We start from the raw sequence: 19,010 nt of genomic DNA on the forward strand, positions 1-19,010 counted from the left end.
GGATCTGCTGATCCGATGATGGGGCTGTTTTTGGATGAAGATGTGGTATCGGGAAAAATTTGAACTAACCATGGGTGATAGCACTATCCACATGGATGATTTTTGTATGCATAAGAACGACCAGCTGGATCGCTTCAGGCTTCCCTGTTCCGAACGCTGAACGTTCCCCTCGGTTCTGAAGGTCGCACGCGAATCTCGGCTCTGAACACAGCACTGTATCCCAGCCTGTGGTCATACCCGCCGTGTGCCACCAGCGCCGCCGTCAGCACCGCTCTACGTGTGGAGCCAGACGGCTGATGACGTCACGGTGCAGCTGTCGGCCGGCGCTGGCGGCGGCGGCGGCGGCGACGGTGAGACGGTGCGGGTGGTGCTGGAGCCGCACGTGCTGACGGTGACGGCCGGAGGCACCACCCTGCTGCGGGGCACCCTGGCCGCCGCCATCCGGCTGGACGAGAGCACCTGGACCAACGACGACGGCAGGTGACGTCCGTGGTGATGACGGGGATGACGGCAGGGCAGCAGGCGTGACGTGCGTGTTATAGCGCACAGCAGCTCGTCACAATGTACTCTGCGGGACGGTGGCCTGTGGCAGGCTCGAGGCCGACGCTCGTGGTAACTGGACCCTGCCATGCTCGCAATGACCACCCACAGGGCTTTGCTGCGGCGAATGCTGACCTTATGTCCGCGAAGGATGGCAGTGAGCGGGTCTTCCATTGTCCTCTATAACGCCAATTGTTATTCCCAGCACGGCATCTGTTGACAGGTTTTCCGTCCCAGTCCGATGTTTTGGATCACCCCCCCCCCCCCCCCCCCCCGCCCCCTGACACTGTTCGGGAGACGAAGGTTGGTTTCTGCAGCAATCCAGGGCCGATGGCCATACGGATGCCATCGGTGATACGACCGCTGGTCCCAAAGATGCTTTCCATGTGAAGAACAAAGCGAACACTGAACATCCTCTTCCAGTGGTCACTACCGCGAACACCCTGACACTGACAACGGCCTACGACCGCCGCCGCCAGCACCGCCCGTGGCCCGTCCTGCTCCCCGACCACTGACGCCGGCACCGCCCGCGGCCCGTCCCGCTCCCCCGACCACTGACGCCAGCACCGCCCGCGGCCCATTCAGCCCCCCCCCCCCCCCTCCCCCGCTGACCGCCGACGCCAGCACCACCCGCGGCCCCTCCAGTTCCCCGACCGCCGACGCCAGCGCCGCCCGTGGCCCGTCCCGCTCCCCGACCGCCGACGCCAGCGACGCCCGCGGCCCATCCCGCTTCCCCGACCGCCGACGCCAGCACCGCCCGCGGCCCGTCCCGCTTCCCCGACCACTGACGCCAGCGACGCCCGCGGCCCGTCCCGCTCCCCCGACCGCTGACGCCAGCGACGCCCGCGGCCCGTCCCGCTCCCCGACCGCTGACGCCAGCGACGCCCGCGGCCCGTCCACCACCGGTCTGCCCGTGACCGCGCTTCTCACCTCCGCCAGACTGGAGGTGGTGCTGGCCAAGGTGGAGCGGGGTCAGGTGTGGCCGGAGCTGCTGCCGGGCGACGGCCGCGGCGAGCAGATAGTCGACCCCGAGCTGGCAGGCGAAATGGCGCAGCGGCTGGCCCATCTCACCTCCGACGCCGAGGTGAGGGCGGGACAGTGACGGTCGCGCAGCTCCGTGCCGTCCGGGTGCTTAGCGGTTTCGATCCAGCAGTATGGAAGCAGTTGGATTTTAGCCTGGCGTGAAGACACTGGATACGGTGGCGACGGAATCGCCCCCTGCCGTACTATGGTGCGATGTTGTGAAGGTGGTCTGTCGGTAGGTATGATGTGATGGGCTATTGCACTGGTAAAATTTGTATGTGCTGGCGAAAAATTGGGTTTTGACTGAGATGCTACGAATGCGGAGTATGGGCGTCGCGGACATAGTTCGCAGGGTGTGGATGTATGTGTAAGCTGTCAGGCATTCCCAGACTGACATTCCGCCCGTGCCGACATTCCGCCCGTGCCGACATTCCGCCTGCGCTGACACACCATCCGTGCCGACGCCCCGCCCAGGCTGGCATCTCGCCCGCGCCAACACCCCGCCTGTGCTGACACCCCATCCGTGCCGACACCCCGCCCAGGCAGTCATCTCCCCCGTGCCGGCCCCCCGCCCGTGTCGACCCCCCGCCTATGCCGACCCCCGTCGCCTGGTCGACAGAACCCCAAGCCGGACGCGGCCGACGCCTACAACGTGGCGGAACTGGAGGACTGCGACGACTTCCCGGAGGCGAGCGCCGCCCTGCTGCGGCTGGATGGCGACACGCACGCCCCCACTCATCAGGTGCGAGCGGCACCGGCTGCGGCCGGCGCCAGCTGTCGCTCGCCGGGGCCCGCCGTCGGCGATGACGCCCTCCAGCCGGGACGGGGATGTAGCAGTTCCGCTTTGAAGTCTTGGCAGAACGTGGGGAGTGGGAGGCAATGCAGTCATTTGCAAGAAGTCAGGACCACCTCGAGTGATTCCACAGTTCTGTTGTGCCCAACAGACGGCGGGGTACGCAGCTTGATCACGAACGCGCAGTGTGTTACGAGAAACCGTGATGGCTGTGATCGGTCCCAGAGCGGCGGCTCACGTGTTGCCAATCGAAACGCGTTTAGTGCATGCACCTCTACCCACCGGGTCTGAACATGGCACGGGATCTGCTCCCGACCTGATAACCCACGAGCTCCCCGCGCCCGCAGACCAGCCTGGACAGTCACCAGTACGTGCTGACGGCCCGGCTGGCGGCCGCCGAGCCCCCGGCGCTCTGCGTGCGACACGACGTGGACGCCCTGCTCTGGCAGCCTCGCTCCCGGGACGGACGGTCAGTGGCGGCGCCCTGCTCTGGCAGCCTCGCGCCCGGGACGGACGGTCAGTGGCGGCGCCCTGCTCTGGCAGCCTCGCGCCAGGGCGGGACGGTCAGTGGCGGCGCCCTGCTCTGGCAGCCTCGCGCCCGGGACGGACGGTCAGTGGCGGCGCCCTGCTCTGGCAGCCTCGCGCCAGGGCGGGACGGTCAGTGGCGGCGCCCTGCTCTGGCAGCCTCGCGCCCGGGACGGACGGTCAGTGGCGGCGCCCTGCGCTGGCAGCCCCGTGCCAGGGCTGGACGGTCAGTGGCGGCGCCGCGCCGCGCGGGCGGGCCGCTGTCCGGGGAGGGGGGGGGGGGGGGGGGAGGGCGCGGTGGCTGGCCACACGTTACATGTGTAGGCTCATCGGTCGGTCCACGTTCTTACGTGGTGTAAGTCTAGCTACATGCCACCGAGTCTGCCGTTGTGCCCGCCTGCCATGCCATGCAGATATTATTTTGTTCACCGTGTGCATGGCGTTTTGAACTTTGATGCAGTCCGGGCATTTGCCGTTTACACAGCGTATGCTTGTGGACAGATAAGCACGACGAGTTCCCTATCGGGTTCCCTTGCTGTGCATTGGACCGATACCTTGTTTAAATATGATCGGCAGATGGCATTGTGACCACGTCGGCACGCTGAACGCCTTCGGATACGTGCAGGCCTCCAAACAGCAGCGCAAGTTCCTCACGTGCGCCCCAGGTCAGTGCGCTTTGCGGGGGACGTGGTGTAGCTGGTGCTGTACACAACGCGTGCGTGTGTGTGTGCCCAGCTTATGCATTTAGTGTAGACTTGCATAGGCCTAAGGGAAGGCCTTAATGTCCGGGTGTCCGGGTTTGCTGTCGGACACACTCGGCAGTTTTTTTGGAATATGTTTCTGCTGGACGCGTCCACGTCGAGCGAATAGTTGTCTTGTGCCATGCGTGCGGATGACCGTTGGATGACTTTTCAGACATGTCATACGCGGTGATCTGCGAGACGTCCCGTCACGTGTACATCTACCACCAGCCGTCGCCCGTCTGTGGAGAACTGCGCAATCGCCGGTCAGGGCAGCGAATTACCGAGGTGAGCAACGCATGTAACTTCGGTTTTGATTCTCACCGATAGGTGGCTCTGTCTTGGTGTTTCGCGTCTGTACTCAACCATGGGCCCGTTTATTTTGAGTTCGATAGCGAAGAGACATGGTCTCCATCTGTCAGTCAGTCTGAAGCGTACCGGGGCTTGTCTGACATTGACAGTTGTTCGAAAGTCAACTGGCTCCAGCTGAGGACTCAGTCCCTGTGTGACAGCCGGCTGTGTGGTCTGTCACTTGACGTCCGGTGTGGGTTTGACCCCCATGTGAGCATAGTTTGGCCTCAGTACGACCGGCCCTCAGCTCACTGTCACATGACGGCCACCTGAGGGATGAGCCGGTCCGTGACACGTGTCCGCGACGGTACTCTGACCCACCACCGCCCGCCGCCAGGTGTCGCGCCAGCAGGTGGTCAGTCTGGAGGACTCGGACCCCATCCTGGGCGTGGCCGCCGCCGCCCGCTTCCTGCTGGTGCTGACCGCCAGCCGCCTGCACGCGCTGGTGCTGAGCTGAGCTGAGCTGACCGTGAGCGGGCCGCTGCTGCTGCTGAGGCTGACCCGAGCGCCGGCGCCGAACGGGGCGTGCTACGACCAGGGCGCCGGTGCCGAGCCGGTGCTGGGCTAACGCTGATGATGCTGGGCCGAGTGTCGGTGCCGGGCTCGGCTCTGCGGGGGCGCGGCCGGGGATGTGTCCGGCGCGTGCAGCGGCCGGCCGCCGACGCCCGCCCTCTGATGGGACGGGCTGGCTGTGTTTTGCGGGGACCGGCAGGCGGATGTGGGCTGCTTTGTGTGTCAGAAATGCACCGCAGTCTGGATCGTGGTCGTGTTATGTGGGAGGCGCCACCGGAGCGCGGTTGGGACACTGCAGATGGGCGCCAGGCCAATGGTGGTGAGAAGCAGCGCCGTTTCAGACAGAAAGACGCCTCCACGGCGGAGCGATGTACAAGCAGCTCGCGGCTAAGAAACACCGCGTGCTTCTACGTCTCTTGCAATACACGGTCAGGCGCGCCATCTCCGCAGGCACCGCGAGAACCCGCACAACATACAGACCGCACGGACGCGTGGGGCCAAAGGTCAGCCGGGGACGTGACCTGCCTGTTACCGGTGACGGGACCTGCCACCGGCGATGTGCCCTGTTACCGGCGACGGGGACTGTTACCGGTGACGGGACCTACCACCAGCGATGGGCCCTGTTATCGGCGACGGGACCTATTGCCGGCGACGCGGCCTGTTACCGGCGACGGGACCTGCCACCGGCGATGGACCCTGTTACCGGCGACGGGACCTGCCACCGGCTATGGGCCTTGTTGCCGGCGACGGGACCTGCCACCGGCGATGGGCCCTGTTACCGGTGACGGGACCTGCCACCGGCTATGGGCCTTGTTGCCGGCGACGCGGCCTGTTACCGGTGACGGGGACTGCTACCGGTGACGGGACCTGCCACCGGCGATGGGCCCTGTTACCGGCGACGCGGCCTGTTACCGGCGACGGGGACTGCTACCGGTGACGGGACCTGCCATCGGCGATGGGCCTGCTACCGGCGGCGGGGACTGTTACCAGCGACGGGCCTTATTACCGGCGACGGGGCCTGCTGCCGGCGACGGGACCGCGTCAGCCGATACAGAAGCCGCGCCTGTTTTTGCCGCCCCCTCCAGCCGCAAGAAGCAGAGGCCTGCGCTGCTGCCGGCGGCCACCGTGCCGCGGCAAAAAGGCGCCGACATTGCCGCAGAGACATCGATATCGGCGCGAGGTCGCCGCGCCGGCTTCGGTTTCGCGGGTCGAGGGGAGCGGCCGCAGGTATGTGCCGTGCCCGGTGACCCGCGGCGGCGCCCGCGCTGCCGGCTCCGGCGGCGGTCCAGTGGGTCGGCGCCCTGACGTGGGAGCGGGCGCTGCGGCTCCGTGTGAATCATCCCGAACCGATACGGGGGCCGTGTCGACCGAATCGGACGGCGGTAGTTGCGTCGATTCTGGGTTGCTGTGGAAGGCATTAGTTGGCGTGCGACTGGAGGGTAATTAGGGCTTCGTGTCGGTGGCATGTCGGAGTGGCGTGTCATGGTGTAGTCCTGGCTCGGCGGCCCGCTCTGCAGTTGGATGTGTAACTTAATACATGTAGCTTATCGCTTCGTTCATGAAACGCCTTCAACCTTGTCATTTGATGAGGTGCAACCGCAAATTAAACGGTGCGTAAATGAGCATTGTAGATAGTTGGCATACCCTAGCATTGCCAGGATATGTCATCTCGGGGGCAGAGAAGTGCAGCACGACGATAGAAGCTCAGCAGAGACGAGCTGCATACAGCGAAGGACAAAAATCAAAGTCATGCAGGGAATAAGCTCGTAATACGACAACGCACGTAAACCCGGTCTTGGTGCGCGTGGTAATCACAGTCGAGTTCGAAAACGCATGTGGGTGCGATACTAGGGACGTCAATCACTAGATCGGAGTGCCCAGATCCCTAGATACACATGCTTTAAATCCCGGGATGCACACGTTTTTAGTCCCGGGATGCACACGTTTATAATCCCGGGATGTCCATGTTTTTCACCCCAGGATTCCGGTTTCCAAAAAGTGTGTACTTACAAGTCGTGTCGAATTCATATTGAAAGCACCCTCTGTTTATCTTTGTCTTGAGAACACCGTGTGAGAAGCCTCCTAGGTAACCACGTATGCGGACAGGCTTACTTAGTGAAGGAAGAGGACAGCTGTGCTTCTTGCCAGGCTGACTTATTGCCGTACCTACTTCAAAGATTTGGATTGGAGGCCATCTTGCCCCTCGCAGCTCCAGCTACAGCATCTGTTGAAGCTGAGGGCGCAGCCTCGAGCAAACTCAAACCTAAAAACTTAAACTTAGGAAGGGACGCAGTGGGACTGACCGGAAGAGGCCGGTGGCCAAGCGGCTTGGAAGCACTGTTCACCTCCGAGCTTCGCATCATCACCGCGTCATTATCCACACCCTTTCAAAAACACCCTTGGCTGCCATGTGATAGCTCGAACCATCTATCTGCGTTGTCCTTTCCACCACACAGCCACTGCGCGTAGAGCTGCAGGCTCGGTGTGCGGACCTTGCCCGCTGTCAGGTGGAAGGGCTGGACTTCAGGCGGCGATCTGACCTCTCACGGGCCTCATCACTGCCAGCGGTCACCTGATGTAAGTCAGCTCAGCCAGGCCGGCCGTAGTCGGGGGGGGGGGGGGGGGGGCGCGGGTTCACCTACAGCTGGGTTCAGTCGCGCAGGCCAAATGTTTTGCAGGGGGGGGGGGGGGGAAGGGTGGTGTCATGTTTTCTTCAAAATCCCGTGAATTCTCGCAAAGTTCCTGCGAAATTTCCCGGTACTTAGAGAAGACCTTTTGGCCCAGGTAGGGGGACACGGCCCGCTTAGCGTCCCTGACTCACCCACACACAAACTTTTAAGAGAATTTGTTCGACACACATGCATAACAGCGGGCTGCTTCGCGAATGCACGTCAAATCTCCTTATAAAAGGTGTCGATGATGCCAAACATGTCAGAGGTTGAAAGTACACTTTCTTTAGGACACCTTGACAGTCATTCGGGCTCCCGCAACGCACCAATCGACGCCCGGCGCTGAGTAAGGGCTACCCAAAACACAGCTGGCTCGGCCAGAATGTTACCATGACCCATACCATACCGAAGAAAGGTTGAAAAATAGCTTGCTGCATAGTATCAGTTATCACGATCTTTTCCTAAAAAATTTTCCTGAGAATAATAATGTTCATTATCAAAACGACTCGAGGACTTCTAAACGTCATTAGCAGAAAACGCCGCTTAAATCACGTCACAAATCAACGTTTGTGTGTTGAGCCATCTGCATAAGCCATCTGCAAATGTTCGGGATGTACGGATGTGCAGCGGTTCTATTATACTGAGGTCCGTGTTGTATTGCTTACTTGGAGCTGGCGTTTGCTGCAGCATGGTACGTTGGCGTTTAGCTTTCCTACGTGTTCCCGCGTTGTTACAAACCCTATCCGAAAGCGTGTGTCCCCCAGGCTCTCATTAAACCGGTCTCGAACGCCACCGGAGAAAACCTGCAAAATAAGCATGAAAGCTTACGAAAAGAACATGAATAACAAACACCATTCAAGCACAGCGCAGAAACGGCTGTTTGTTACGCCTTGCCTACGTTCCTAAAATAGAGCCTTGTCTTAGTAGAGTGAAAAGCCTGTCCCCTGACATAGTTCCTCACGTAATACCGTCTTCACCACGGCTGTATCAATGCTCTTTGAGGAGGGTGTATTTTTGTAAATGGTTGGGAGGGCTCAATAACCTAACCTCTCTGAAATGTATGCTTTTAAACGGATTCAGTTTAACACCTCGTCAAGTGCAGTCGTTTCAACTTCTTTCATTTCGCGTTGTATCGCGTTTATTCGTTGTTTGGCCCACTTTGGTTTGAAAAGCGACAGTTTAGTTTTGGAACTGTCGATTCGAAATTCCTTAATTTGAGAAACACAGCAGCTATGGCCAGCTAGCAATATGAGAAGAACGTAAGCATTGTGTGCTGGTCAATTTTTTCCCGCGCCTTCGTAATATTCCAGCCAAAAATGTAGAGGGGGCAAGCCAACATTAGGGGATCCAGGTCAACGCCGGGGAAAGAGGCCAGGGGCCTCACAAAACAAGACATCAAAGAAGGTGATGAATCTAGGGGACGCAAATTGCTAGCATATGTTTACGTGATATCAGCGCAGTTGGCGGTGCAAAACTGCCAGCTCATGTGTACAATGCTCACCTGGTGCGCGTCGGAGGCTCGGAAAGCAGAGGAAAGGCGAGGCGATGAGTAACTTTTGTGTACCACTCCTACTGTAACATTTACGCATTGTCTTGAGCAATCTTTTCGCGGGCTCTTGGACAAATGTTGTACATGCAATATATTGATGACATTTTTTTGACATCTGGGGCATGATTTAAGGGGCGTTTTTCAAGTGAGGTATGTAGACATGTGTGGAAATAGATGGCTTGTCGTTGCTTTAGAGATCGTTGTCCTGTGCCAGGTAACTTAGTGTAACGTAGTTTATTTGAGCACCAACGGCTATGGAGGCTGTTACGTTATGTTATGGTCGTTACGGGTCATTGAAACCTTTCGGCCTAGATTTCGGCCAGCCCTCGGTGCGTCACCGGGCGTCGGGTGGTGGATGTGGGAGCCGGAATGACTGCCCTGATGTCGCTGGGAAGTGTCTTTCTTGCCGGTCTTATGTGCATGTCTTGTAGTTGGTGCTGGTCACCGAGGTCTTTCGTCTGAGCCCTCTGTGCGGTAGCAGCCCGTAGCATAGTCTCATACATCGGATGTCAAGATATGGAAGTTCTAATGGTTGGTCATTTTCGTGTTTGTTATCTGCAGTCTGCAAAAAACCGGAACGTTTTCTGTATTCAAGGCTCCTTACGCCTTTGAACCCTATTGCCTCACCGCACTAACTCTTGACCATGAGCACTGCCTTCAAACGTCGAGCATTTTCACCACGCAGGACACTTTTCCTTGATAACATCGTTTAGCGCGGCACATTCAGGTATAATGGAGGTCGGGCAATATAAGGCTCGTATAATAGGAGTAATTTTCAAGATAAGAACTCATGAAAACATTTGTTCTCTTGAAGCATCAGCTCATTTCACTCTTACGTTCAGGTGAACACGGAAGACACTTGGAGAAGGAACGATTTAATTGTTATAAACTGCCCCGCATTCGTCATGGTCATGAATAAGTTGCACCGCATTTCTTAATTTACTCACGTATATTATGCATGAAACAGTCTTGGAATTCCCAATCGTTGTGGGTCTAGAGTGGCAGTTAACACATGCGTGCTCGGCGAATTAGAACGGGTTTCCCTCCAACTAAAGCCAAGTGGAACACAACGCTGATGAACGGCTCTTCGCGGCCTAATTACGGTATCTGACACGGCTGAGACCCAGCTGTGCCCCCGCTGGCTCGTTCAGTAGCGCCATTCCTGGACGCACCGTAGCAATTGCACATTACGTGGCGAGCCTAAAAAGTCCAGGAATTTCCCTTTATTCACTAGAAAGATAGCCTGATAACACCAGCCAGCGCCTGTAACAGCGCACAAGACGTTTGAGCACAGCAAGAGAGTCTGTGGCGTTCATATCCAGCAGGCAGCAGCACCGCTCGCTCCAGAGCCGTGTGACCGCTGTCTGCGTGCGTGGCCCGCGCGGGACGTCCACTGACCCGCGCTGGCGGCTCCGAGCACCGCCGGCGGCCATGCTGGCCCGCGCCCCGCTCGGCGATCGATCGGCGCATACTGCCCGCCGGCACGCGCGGCGCCCGGCGGCGCAAAATGGAGGTCCGGGCCGGCTGGCCGCCCCGCCGCCGCTCCCAGCCCAGCCCGCGCGCCTGGGTCGCTCTGCTGATGGTGGTGTGGCTGTGGCAAACCTACGTCTTTAGTGTAGTGGGGTGATTTTATATGCTATGTTAGAAGGCAAAACGCAACAATAGTAGAAAATGTTCAAAAGTCATGAACTGGTGTCCTGGCCTCGTCGACCCCAGCGATGTTTGAAGCACAGGGACGATGCTTGCGGATGGGGACGACAGTCGGTGTTTGTGATACTTGTGTGCTGGCCGTGGTCAGTGTTCGAGGAAGCTTGGGGAGGTGACTCGTGATGGCTGCATGGCGTCTCGTGCCACCTCTGACTGGACTCGTGATGGCTAATGGTGTTCCGTGCCGCCTTTGACTGGACTTGTGATGGCTGAATGGTGTCTTGTGCTGCCTCTGACTGGCATTACGGAGTTGGAGGCTGCTGAATGCTGATAGATATGAATGCAACCATCATTGGGGTCTGACGGGTACACACCCTGTTAACTTTTTGACAGATATGACTATTTTTGTGTTTTGAGTTCGTAAAAGAGCACCAAAGCAGAAATGAACCCCAGTTGCATGTAGCGCGTGCTACGTCCGTATTGACAGACCAGCGCTCACGCGGCAGCGTGTGGCCAGCGTCCACCAAACACTGGCCAACGGCACAGGAGCACGGTCCCACAGCACCACCGCCCACCACCTCGCACCACCCCCAGGCGTCATACACCTACACCACCTCCTGCAGGCCGGCGTGATATATGACCCTTCGGCTGGCTCCCAGCGGTATTCAAATCACCTGATGAGCCCAGCTAATGCGCTCCCAAACAAAGTCGTTAAGCGTCGCCATCGTCTGAAGATCGTCCTTCAGAATGGCCGGGCGCCCGGCTAACGGCTGGCGACCTGCGCGCAGGCGCGGTCGGGACGATCGCGGCGCGCCGGCGGCGGTTGCAGGCGGGTCCGCGCCGGAGTTGTCAACATGTTTGTTACGCGTGAGACTGCCAGAGCGTCTCCGGCTTTTCCAGTTTCCGGGGGCCGTGGAAAGAGGGGACTTTAATGAGGTGCATAAATCGTCGAATTGTGCTGTGTGTGTACATGTGCATTGCACTCGCGTGCATACACTGAAGCTCCCTACAGGAGGAATGCAGCGAAGACGCCAAAATTTGGGGAAAGTGGATGTGTTCCTCTATTAGCTGCTAATGGCTGTTATCGTGAAACTGTTTCCAAATGCATGAAAAGTGGACGCTTTCTAAGCAAGAAAGATCGATTAAAGTGTTTTTAGATCTATCGTAACATCCTCTTGCTAATGGTACGCGTAGATGCTGAATGGGTGATACCATCAGGAATCACAAAAATGTATTTCTTTCGGCGATGGTGATACAACAAGGTGTACAACAAAAGCAAACCGATGCAACGACGTTTTTTTGGAATCTGTCAGAATTATTGAACTCCATCACCGTCTTATTTTTACAGGTTATCATTGGGATGCAGAATGCGTTTCACTTGCTATTCACTATTCTCATATACCTTCGAATAGTCTCACATCGTTGGGCATAACCTGTGCACCAATTACATATATATATATATATATATATATATATATATATATATATATATATATATATAATCTGTATATATGTTGCCACTCAACGGCCATATGCATACGGCCGTTGAGTGGCAGCAATTTCACGGTCGGATGGTAAAGGGTCAGGGTTCACAACAAACAGTGCTTGGCGTGGAATCTTCTCCCTAAAGTCAATTACATCGAAAAGGCGCGGACGAAAACGTTTATTTATTTAAATACTTAGAAAGGGTTCGAGGAGCTCTCTGCGCGCCTTCAATTGTTGCATACAATTTAAGGTAAGACAAAGAAATTGCCGACTGTAGACAGTAAGAAGCATCGTCCCCACATATTACAAACATTGCTTATGAATTGAATGTCCTTCACGAGTCCAATGCGTTCAAAGCTCAGTTTAGGTGCGGCTTGACGGACCCCCCCCCCCCCCTTCCCCCACCCCCGGCAGTCGTCAGCAGGCAGACAGTGTGGAGCAGCGGCAGGCTGGCAGCAGAAGCGACGCTGAGCCGTCGCCGGTCAGACGAGCGTGGGGTGTCGTATCTACGCCGGCCGTGACCGCTCGGGTCTCACCGCGCTGGCGGGGCCCAGCGCGCCTGCTGGGTGGGGCGTGCAAGGTAGAGAGTCGGTCCTTGGCGGATGCTCTGCGGACGTGGGTGTTTGAGCTGCTCTGTCTCGCCAGGCTGTTTGAGCTGCTCTGTCTCGCTGGGCTGTTTGAGCTGCTCTGTCTCGCCAGGCTGTTCGAGCTCCTCTATCTTGCCAGGCTGTTTGAGCTGCTCTGTCTCGCCCAGCTGTTCGAGCTGCTCAATCTTGCCGGGCTGTTTGAGCTGCTCTGTCTCGCCAGGCTGTTCGAGCTCCTCTATCTTGCCAGGCTGTTTGAGCTGCTCTGTCTCGCCCAGCTGTTCGAGCTATTCTATCTTGCCGGGCGTTCGAGCTGCTCTATCTCGAGAGCCTGTTTGAGCTGCTCTATCTCACCGGGCTGTTCGAGCTGCTCTATCTTGCCGGGCTGTTTGAGCTGCTCTGTCTCGCCAGGCTGCTTTGGAGAATCCGATTTTTGACGGCAAGCGCTTTAGAATCGCAATACTGTGACAACTTGCCACCCGAATCGCTGGAGGATACCGACCCTGCTGAAGCAGTCTCTAGCGGACAGTGTGGCAGCTGACGCGGCCAATACGGCGCAGTTGGTGGCGGGCGACTTTTGAGGAGTCTGCGACCGAGATGAAAGACTGGTAATCGACAGCAAGCTGAGAAAGTCTGAACCGCCACCTGACCTCATCATACCGTGAAGTGGCATATGCAGCCGTCCGTACATCGGAGTAGACGGAGAACAATCCAGGGCAGCTGGCAATGAGCTTGAACAGCAGCGTTACACCGCGGATCGTAAAGCACTTTTTCGGAGTTCGGGGCACGAAACCAAAGGTCAACGTTAGCAGCCTTCGACAAGCTCGGTGGTACAATTGCTGGCTTTAGCTGCGGCAAAACCCCGAGTGCATCGATACCATTTCCGGCATTTGCGTCCACCTATTGCGTCACTAATCCTGACGCCACTGTGGGCTTGCGTCCCAGCATATTCACCGAATCACTGACTGCGTTATTTGCAGATGATTGAGAGCACATAAAGCCGTGCCGAGCGGGGCGCGCGGTCGTAACAGGACAATGCGCCAGCGCGGCATATGCTCCACAAAGCGCCACCCTTTCTGCCGCCCACTCGACGCACAAAAGACCCGCGGCGCAAACGGCGCAGCAGCCGGCATTTCCCGTCTCCGGGGAGTCGAGTCGGCGTTTTAACCCGTCTTTGCACCCTAAATACGCCGGTCGTATTCACCCCTTCGCCGATACAATCGACCATTGAGAGCACGGCCGCGCCGCCGCCTCCGCCCGTCCGGCGCCGTCTGCTGACCCGCGGGACCTGGCGCGCGCGCATTTGAATGAAAATGTGGAAACGCGGCGCGCCAGCTGTTGCCGCGTCGTCATTACGGCGCATAAATTGGGCGCGTTGGCCGCGCGGCGACCGCTGTCTCCGGCGCCGGACGACGGTCGGAGTTCTTTATGGGCCGGTAATGACACGGCGGCCAGGCCCGGTCCGACCGGCGCCCATTAGCGCGCGGCGGCCGCGGCCCGTGTCGCCCGCCGTCGGACACCGCCGCCGCGCGAATGTCACCTGATCACGATATCGGCGGCCCAGAGGGCCGGACGGGAGGGCGGAATGTCACCTGGACATGGCACGGAACACGGCCGAGCGGTCAGGTCAGTCAAACGCGGCACGAGGGACGTCGGAGTCAACTGGAAACGGACCCAGGGGGGGGGGACGGGTGTCAGAACGGGATACAGGGGATGTCAGAATCAGTCGGGAACGGACGCCGGAGCGGGACCGGTGTCAGAACGTGACACAGGGACGTCGGGATCAACTGGGGACGGACCCCGGGGCGGGACGGGTGTCAGAACGTGACACAGGGACGTCGGGATAAACTGGGGACGGACCCTGGGGCGGGACGGGTGTCAGAACGGGACACAGGGCACGCCAGAGTTAACTGGGAACGGACGCCGAAGCGGGGCGGTTGCAAGAAATACAGTGCCGCCAGGGCACGGGCGAGCTGGATAGCCGAACTGAAGTCAGAGCTTCACTCGAACACCGCCACCATCTCCGTCACAACAAAGCCAGATCACGGACACAGAGTGCTCAGGTTGGGGGTGCCGGTAGTGTAGTGGTTAACGCATCCGCGTTAACCGCTGCGCGTCTGGGAAACCAGAGGTACGGGGTTCGATTCCCCGCGGTGCCCGCCCCTCCTGCCAGGGTGAGAGGCAAGCGACGCCATATAGCCTCAGCAGCTGAGTGCGTCGTAAAGCCCCGATGACACACACAGAGTACTCAGGTTGCATTGTCACCTGACCACCTATTGGCCTACGTGACCTTTCCTAACCACAAGATGAAAACAACGTCACCTGCACAATGAGGAAGGACACCATGACCCAGTGAGCTTTCACAAACCTCGTCCAATGGACAACAACTATCTGTGGACCGTCGGCGAGCTTCTCGCAAGGCTGTTGGACTATGCGGGTTAAATCGGTGTCGAAGGAAAGCCCACCTTAAACGATGGTGGTTCGCAGCGAGGACGGAGGAACAGCGACGGTTGGCTGAGCATAGGCCACACGCGAAACGTCGACGGTTTTTCTGATGCAGTTGCACGCACGAGGTGACTCTAGTTACTTTTGAACAAAACGTACTGTAACTCCGGAGGCTCACTCACCAGACAGGCAGATTCAGTAAGAACTGATCGAAGCCTGCAATGTTCCAAAGCGTTCAACATTTCCAGCTGCTGAACTCGTCCGCTCCCTGCCGCCCGAAGACTTTCGCTGGGTTGACAGTGTCAGATGACGCCGTCGTTGCCCCCAATGCCATGATCCCGGACGACGCTGCTCCAGATGACGCTGTCCTCTCCTCGCGCGTCGCCACGCCGGATGGCGCCGTCGCCGTTGTCGTCAGCGCCGATAACGCCGCCGCCGTCTCCGGCGCAGCGAATCGCCGCCGCGCCGCCAGCAGCGACGGCCCTAAATCACGCCGCCCGCCCGTTTCACTTTATATAGAATGTTTGATTAATTGATGAGCGCCAGCGGCGCCGGCGGGGCTCAACCCTTTCAGCGACAACATTATTTTATCTCTCAATATGTTCTCATTCACGGCTCGTTGGACGCCTATGGCTGGACTGGGGCGTTTGTAGAAACAGAATTGTAATCGCGGGGGCTTTTGCCGGGCGCTCGGCGGGAGCGGCAGCGCGCCGCATAAAGGCGCCTTTCAGCCGAGCGGCGCGACTTGGCGCCGTGAAGTGGCGCACAACGGCGCCGCGCTTGCCGCCGCGGCAAAAACGACGCCTCCCGGTGTTGCTTTGTGCCGCTGTCAGGGCTGGTTAGCCGGTGCCGGTCCCAAGTGAGTCGTCGGCCGCCGGTGACGCGGCACGGTCCGTCACGGATGCGTCGGCGGCGACGGCCGTGACGGACGAGGGTCGGCGACGGCGGGCCGTCTCCGTCCCCGGGCCTCCGGGACGCGCTCCGGTGCGGGCAGGCTGGGGACGGCTGCTGGAAACGGCTCAAAGACGGCTCTCGAAGCTTGTGTCAAGGGGCGGCAGTAAACCTTTCTGGACATTCTTGTGTCTGCATCGTAGCTCACAGTCGGTCGCTGCAGCACGATACCCATGAGGCCAATGTTAAGAATGATAAACACTAGGAGCGGGGTTCGAGCCTCCCAAGATATGAGGAAAGCCCTCCTCAGTCTGAGGACGAGTCCCTCGCTTAAGAACAGACAGGAGCTTACAGCGTCACGAGAACAGGTCCTTAGAAAGGCTTTAGGTCGGGTCTTTCGGATGAGAGCGTTCATGAGTTCCTTAGCTTGAGATCAGGCCGTACAGCGTCATGAGGCCTGATCTCCGGGCCTGAGCGCCTGAGGACGGATCCTCTGAGCACAGATGTTGGCTCGCCGCCGCCACCGCCTGACTTCCCGGCCGGCCCGGCGGCGCGCCCGGTCCACAATCGGCCCCAGCGCCGCCTCATGATCCGTTTTGACAGATATTCAGCCGGCTGACAGCGCCGTCGGGCGCCGACGCGCCGTCAAAAGCCGACAACAATGGCGCAGCGATGCGCCGCGCCGGATAATGCGCCGCCGAGAGCGCGCCTCCACCGTCAGGAGTGGCTTTCAGGTTAAACTGTTGCCAGCTTTCAGCAGGCGACCGGTCAAATTTACCGGGATAATGCGCCCGGAGAGAGGGCGACAATGGGGCCGAGCTGGGGGCGTGGCGAGGAGCGAGTAGGCGAGGAGGGCAGAGGAGAGGGAGAGAGAGGGAGAGCCGGGGAGAGGGAGAGGGAGAGAGGGCAGGGGAGGGGTAGAGGATGGGAGGGCGGAGGAGAGGGGGAGGGCAGGGGAGAGGGAGAGGGAGGGCAGAGGATAGAGAGGGGAAGGGAAGGCGGAGAGGGAGAGAGAGAAGGGAGAATGGAGGGAGTGGAGGGAGAAGGGGAGGGAGGAAGAGAGAGAGGTGTAAGGGAGGTGGAGTGAGAGAGGAAGGAAGGGAGATGGAGGGTGCGGGAGGGGAAACTTGTGCAGGGGTGGCGCAGCAGGCAAGGGTATGTTTTGCCCAGCAGGAGGAAAAGAGTGCGAGAGTGAAGGATTTGGAGGGCGAAAGTGAAAGATATGGAGGGCGAGAGGGCGATGGGAGGATTAGAACGAGTGAGGGAATGGTGCAGAGAGCGGTAAGAAAGTTACGAAAAGTTAGTAAGAAATCGAGAAGATGCTAGATAGATGATGCCATTAAGTTCTTAATATCCACTAGCTCTAATGCGTACGGTGCAAAGACAGTGGCAGAAGTGGATCCAGAGGGGGGCCACAAGGCCACGGTCCCATTCCTTGGGTCCCGAGGGGACCCATAATAATATCCGAGGGGGCCCATAGCCGGCTGAACAGACGGATTTTTTTCAACAAAGCCCAACAAAATTGGACGGCTTTGGGCCTTAGGGTGATCAAGAACAATCGCAGGCGAAAGTGAAGGGCCGATGAGCCGACAAAATATTTCTTCGCTGATAAAGAGAGTCGTGATTGGGAGATTTTAAGTCGCATCATGCTGCCCAGAGGCCCTATGCTGTTGCCTAGGGCCCGATGTGTCCACTTGCAGGGGCAATCCGATTGCTAAGGAGCCTCCTACGTTGCCCTCGATGTCTTTGCATTTGCGTGGAGGACCCTGCGCTATTGTCTGCAGACAAGGACCCACGGGTCCTTTCTGCTAGCATGCCCGGGCACTCTTGTCAATCAGAGGCTCTCCACGGATTCTTGCCATTAGCCCGAAAGGCTATACGCTATAGGTGGGGGGCCCCTCACACGTTAACTTGCCGGGGTATTCTCAGTTGCTCAGGGGTCCTTCACATTGGTCTCGGTTAACCTACCGATAGACTCGCTATATGTTCGTGCCTGTCACTTGCGGAGCGTGAAACCCTGATTATTAATGGGTGGACTTCCAGCAAAGCAAAATATTTGTTTGAGACAAGGACATAACGAAGAAGTGCGCCTTGAACTGGACATTTTTGGTCATTGACGAAAGACGAACACAGCGATGTCCCACCAATACGTGTTGTGGTTAAAAAACTTCCATCCCTGCTCAGCCCGGAGACGCGAATTAATGTTTTCGTTTACATTAGCTCCCTATCACCTTGACGCCGGATGATGGACGAAGCCCCCGCCCCCCCCTGCGTGAGGCGCCGGGCAGAGTGGCGAGCAGTCAAAGCCACAGGAGGAGGTGAAGGAGCAGCAACACGTTCAGCAGTCACGCTCAGGCTGTCGGCAAAACCCTCGACAGGCTCGCGAGCAGACGGCGCTCAAGTCAGGCAAAAAGGTCCCAACCGCAAACAGATCGGAACTCGGTCAATAACAGCCGCTTATGTGGTGATGCTGGTGCGCAGAGATCCAAACAGCACTAACCATCGAAAAGAACATAAACAGGCCAGCCGAGTGTTCGTGCGGCAAAAAGAAGCAGCACTTAACAACAGTTGGTACTGTTAAGGTGGTTGGCTGTGTGCATTGTATCAACGGACATTGCGCATGCCAACAGTCGGTAAGGAGCAACTATGCCAATATGTGAAATGAACCAACTAACTGCGCCAATGTCTTAAATGAAGCGATGTATCTATGCGTAACTCATACTATCTTTGTGCACATGGCCAACGGTTTGAAAGACGTCGGTGAACCCTGCAGTGTTCAAAGCGCTCAAAGATCTGGGCTGACTCACGATAACGTCGGCAGTTGCTTGGCCTTCAATTGTGCAAATCCTACAGTGAACTGCCCTGCAGCTGTGCGGATGACAGCTACACAGAGCCCATACCCGACGGCTGCATGGCATGCTCCTTTCTGAAGCCGGACAGGTTAGCTACTGGACTCTGCTTCTGCAGGAGAAGAAAGCATTTTATACCGCGGTGCAGCCTCACAGATATTGGCGTACTTATCAGCTGTGACGACAGAGCGCCGCAATATCTGATGTCTGATGTCATACCGGTTTCGAGCCCATTCCTAGTAATTCTCTGCAGGACTGGGATGCCAGTGCAGCTGATTTATGACTGCTTACGAACACACTGATGAAGAGTTAACGGTACTCTGCACAGAACTGACTTCAAAAAGCTTCTCGGCTCATACACCAACGAATAGCAGAAGGGTCGCTGTGTAATCCCACCACCTGTATA

General features: G+C 58.0%; 1 protein-coding gene across 1 annotated transcript; it reads left to right on the forward strand.

Annotated features, from left to right (window-relative positions):
- Positions 1 to 357: 357 nt before the first annotated feature.
- LOC119106285 (nudC domain-containing protein 1) lies at positions 358 to 4,441 on the forward strand. Its single transcript, XM_037229899.1, has 7 exons — positions 358 to 480; positions 1,480 to 1,624; positions 2,183 to 2,305; positions 2,704 to 2,825; positions 3,458 to 3,546; positions 3,797 to 3,909; positions 4,310 to 4,441. The coding sequence occupies exons 2-7, from the start codon at positions 1,586 to 1,588 to the stop codon at positions 4,427 to 4,429; spliced, it is 606 nt and encodes a 201-aa protein (XP_037085794.1). The 5' UTR covers positions 358 to 480; positions 1,480 to 1,585; the 3' UTR covers positions 4,430 to 4,441.
- The last annotated feature ends 14,569 nt before the right edge of the window (positions 4,442 to 19,010 follow it).

This window comes from Pollicipes pollicipes, unplaced genomic scaffold (assembly GCF_011947565.3).
Source record: "Pollicipes pollicipes isolate AB1234 unplaced genomic scaffold, Ppol_2.1 Scaffold_6138;HRSCAF=7277_pilon_pilon_pilon, whole genome shotgun sequence".
NCBI classification, from domain to species: Eukaryota; Metazoa; Arthropoda; class Thecostraca; order Pollicipedomorpha; family Pollicipedidae; genus Pollicipes; species Pollicipes pollicipes.

What these genes read in the sequence shown, in the direction of transcription:
- LOC119106285 (XM_037229899.1), top strand. Translation starts at nt 1,586, where the DNA reads ATGGCGCAGCGGCTGGCCCATCTCACCTCCGACGCCGAG. An exon ending in GTTCCTCACGTGCGCCCCAG is followed by an intron (nt 3,547 to 3,796) that starts GTCAGTGCGCTT and finishes ATGACTTTTCAG; the next exon opens with ACATGTCATACGCGGTGATC. An exon ending in CAGGGCAGCGAATTACCGAG is followed by an intron (nt 3,910 to 4,309) that starts GTGAGCAACGCA and finishes GCCCGCCGCCAG; the next exon opens with GTGTCGCGCCAGCAGGTGGT.